Here is a 1,622-nt window from a genome sequence, read left to right as displayed (position 1 = left end):
AATTTTTTGGTGCGGATTTCTATTTTTGCACCACTTTTCGATCGAATTTCCTCATCTCCACCGTCTAGTATCTAGATAATATTGTGTAGATCATCTCTATAAAATTTCAGCCAATTTAGTGATCGTTAAGGCCCTCAAACTACGAAAAACAAATGGACGGACTGAATTCTGTCCGGTTGTGTTCATACCATAAAAACTCGAGTTTGAGGGCGTTAACGATCACCAAATTGGCTGAAATTTTGCAGAGATGATCTACACAATATTATCTAGATACTAAACGGTGGAGATGAGAAAATTCGATCAGAAAGTGGTGCAAAAATGGAAATCCGCACCAAAAATTGGTGCAGACATCTGCAGCTGAGAAAATCCGTATATATAAATATATATACATATAAATATATATACACACACTCCCTTTTAATTATGTTATTAATTTCTAGCTAATTGCTTAGTTTGATAAAATACTAGAAGCTAATGTGATATACTTGTATATATAGGCAAGCAAGGCAGCCCAGACGTGCTTCTTTGAGACATTGAGGGCTGAAATAGGTTCTGATTTGGGGATCACTATTGTGAGTCCCGGAGTGGTTCAGTCTGAAATGACAGAAACCCCAGAATTTCAATCTCAAGTGAGTAAATATAGTATATATATGTATATCACTATATACATATGTGGTTGGATATATATGTTTTACATGTAATGTATTACATTATTGTTCCTTAGGTTAATTCAGACATGATACCGAGTCAGTCAACAGAAGTGTGTGCGAAGGCAATTGTGGACAGTGCTTGCCGTGGAGACATGGACTTGACGGAGCCGTCGTGGATTCGGTTCGCATTTTGGCTTAGGGTTTACTGTCCTCAGCTACTCGAGAGCATTACTCATTCCGACTCGATCAAAAGGCCAAGGAGTACTCCCTCAGACAAAGAAAATTAGAACATTCTTTTATGAGTTTTATCATATTGTATAAGAAGTAAAACTCTATATTCGGCCACTACGTACATTAGATCGAATAGGGAAATTCTAGAACACTATTTATCTTGTTTTTGATGAGCGTATTGAACTCAATCTTGTTGTGGGGAATAATGCGTGCAAATATGAAGCAAAAATAATCTGAAATCATGCAGATATTGTTTTTAGAATTAATATTTATTGTCCATATATATAGTTCTATACTAGAAATAAAACCCGCGCTTTGCCGCGGGATTTGCTGTTGTTATCCAACTCAAGACCACTTATATTCAAACTGCTGAACATAACTAAACTAAGACGGGTCGAAATCAAGTCTAATAACAAATCTGACTTTGTTAGATTTTCTAAACCAAAAATGGATCAGCAATGTAATTCATGCAACCTAATGCAAATAATGGTTACCAACCAATGAATGTACAACATATGTAATCTCAGCTTAAAGTTGATATAACAAATTGTTCAAAAACTCATGATCAAGTTTATATCAGATCATGGCATTAGAGTAGCTTTAGAGGTTAGCTTTTTCCTGAGCATCTCAAGTTCTCAACTTCTAGAGTTTCCTGCAAGAGAAAGGCACATGAATGTACAGCAAAATAATAATTGTTTTAAGTGTTAGGAAAAGTTTCTGTGACAGCTCTTTATAATGTTT

General features: G+C 35.3%; 1 protein-coding gene across 1 annotated transcript; it reads left to right on the top strand.

Moving 5' to 3' along the window:
* Positions 1-497: 497 nt before the first annotated feature.
* LOC101306394 lies at positions 498-937 on the top strand (the record flags this gene model as incomplete). The annotated part of the gene is made up of 2 exons (XM_004309249.1): positions 498-629; positions 725-937. Coding segments are annotated over 2 exons (345 nt in total), but the record flags the coding sequence as incomplete, so codon positions are not given.
* Positions 938-1,622: the final 685 nt, after the last annotated feature.

The sequence above is a fragment of the Fragaria vesca genome, unplaced genomic scaffold (genome assembly GCF_000184155.1).
Source record: "Fragaria vesca subsp. vesca unplaced genomic scaffold, FraVesHawaii_1.0 scf0510187, whole genome shotgun sequence".
Taxonomy (NCBI): domain Eukaryota; kingdom Viridiplantae; phylum Streptophyta; class Magnoliopsida; order Rosales; family Rosaceae; genus Fragaria; species Fragaria vesca.
The sequence above is the reverse complement of the archived record's forward strand: the minus strand, read 5'-3'. Positions and strand labels throughout refer to the sequence as shown.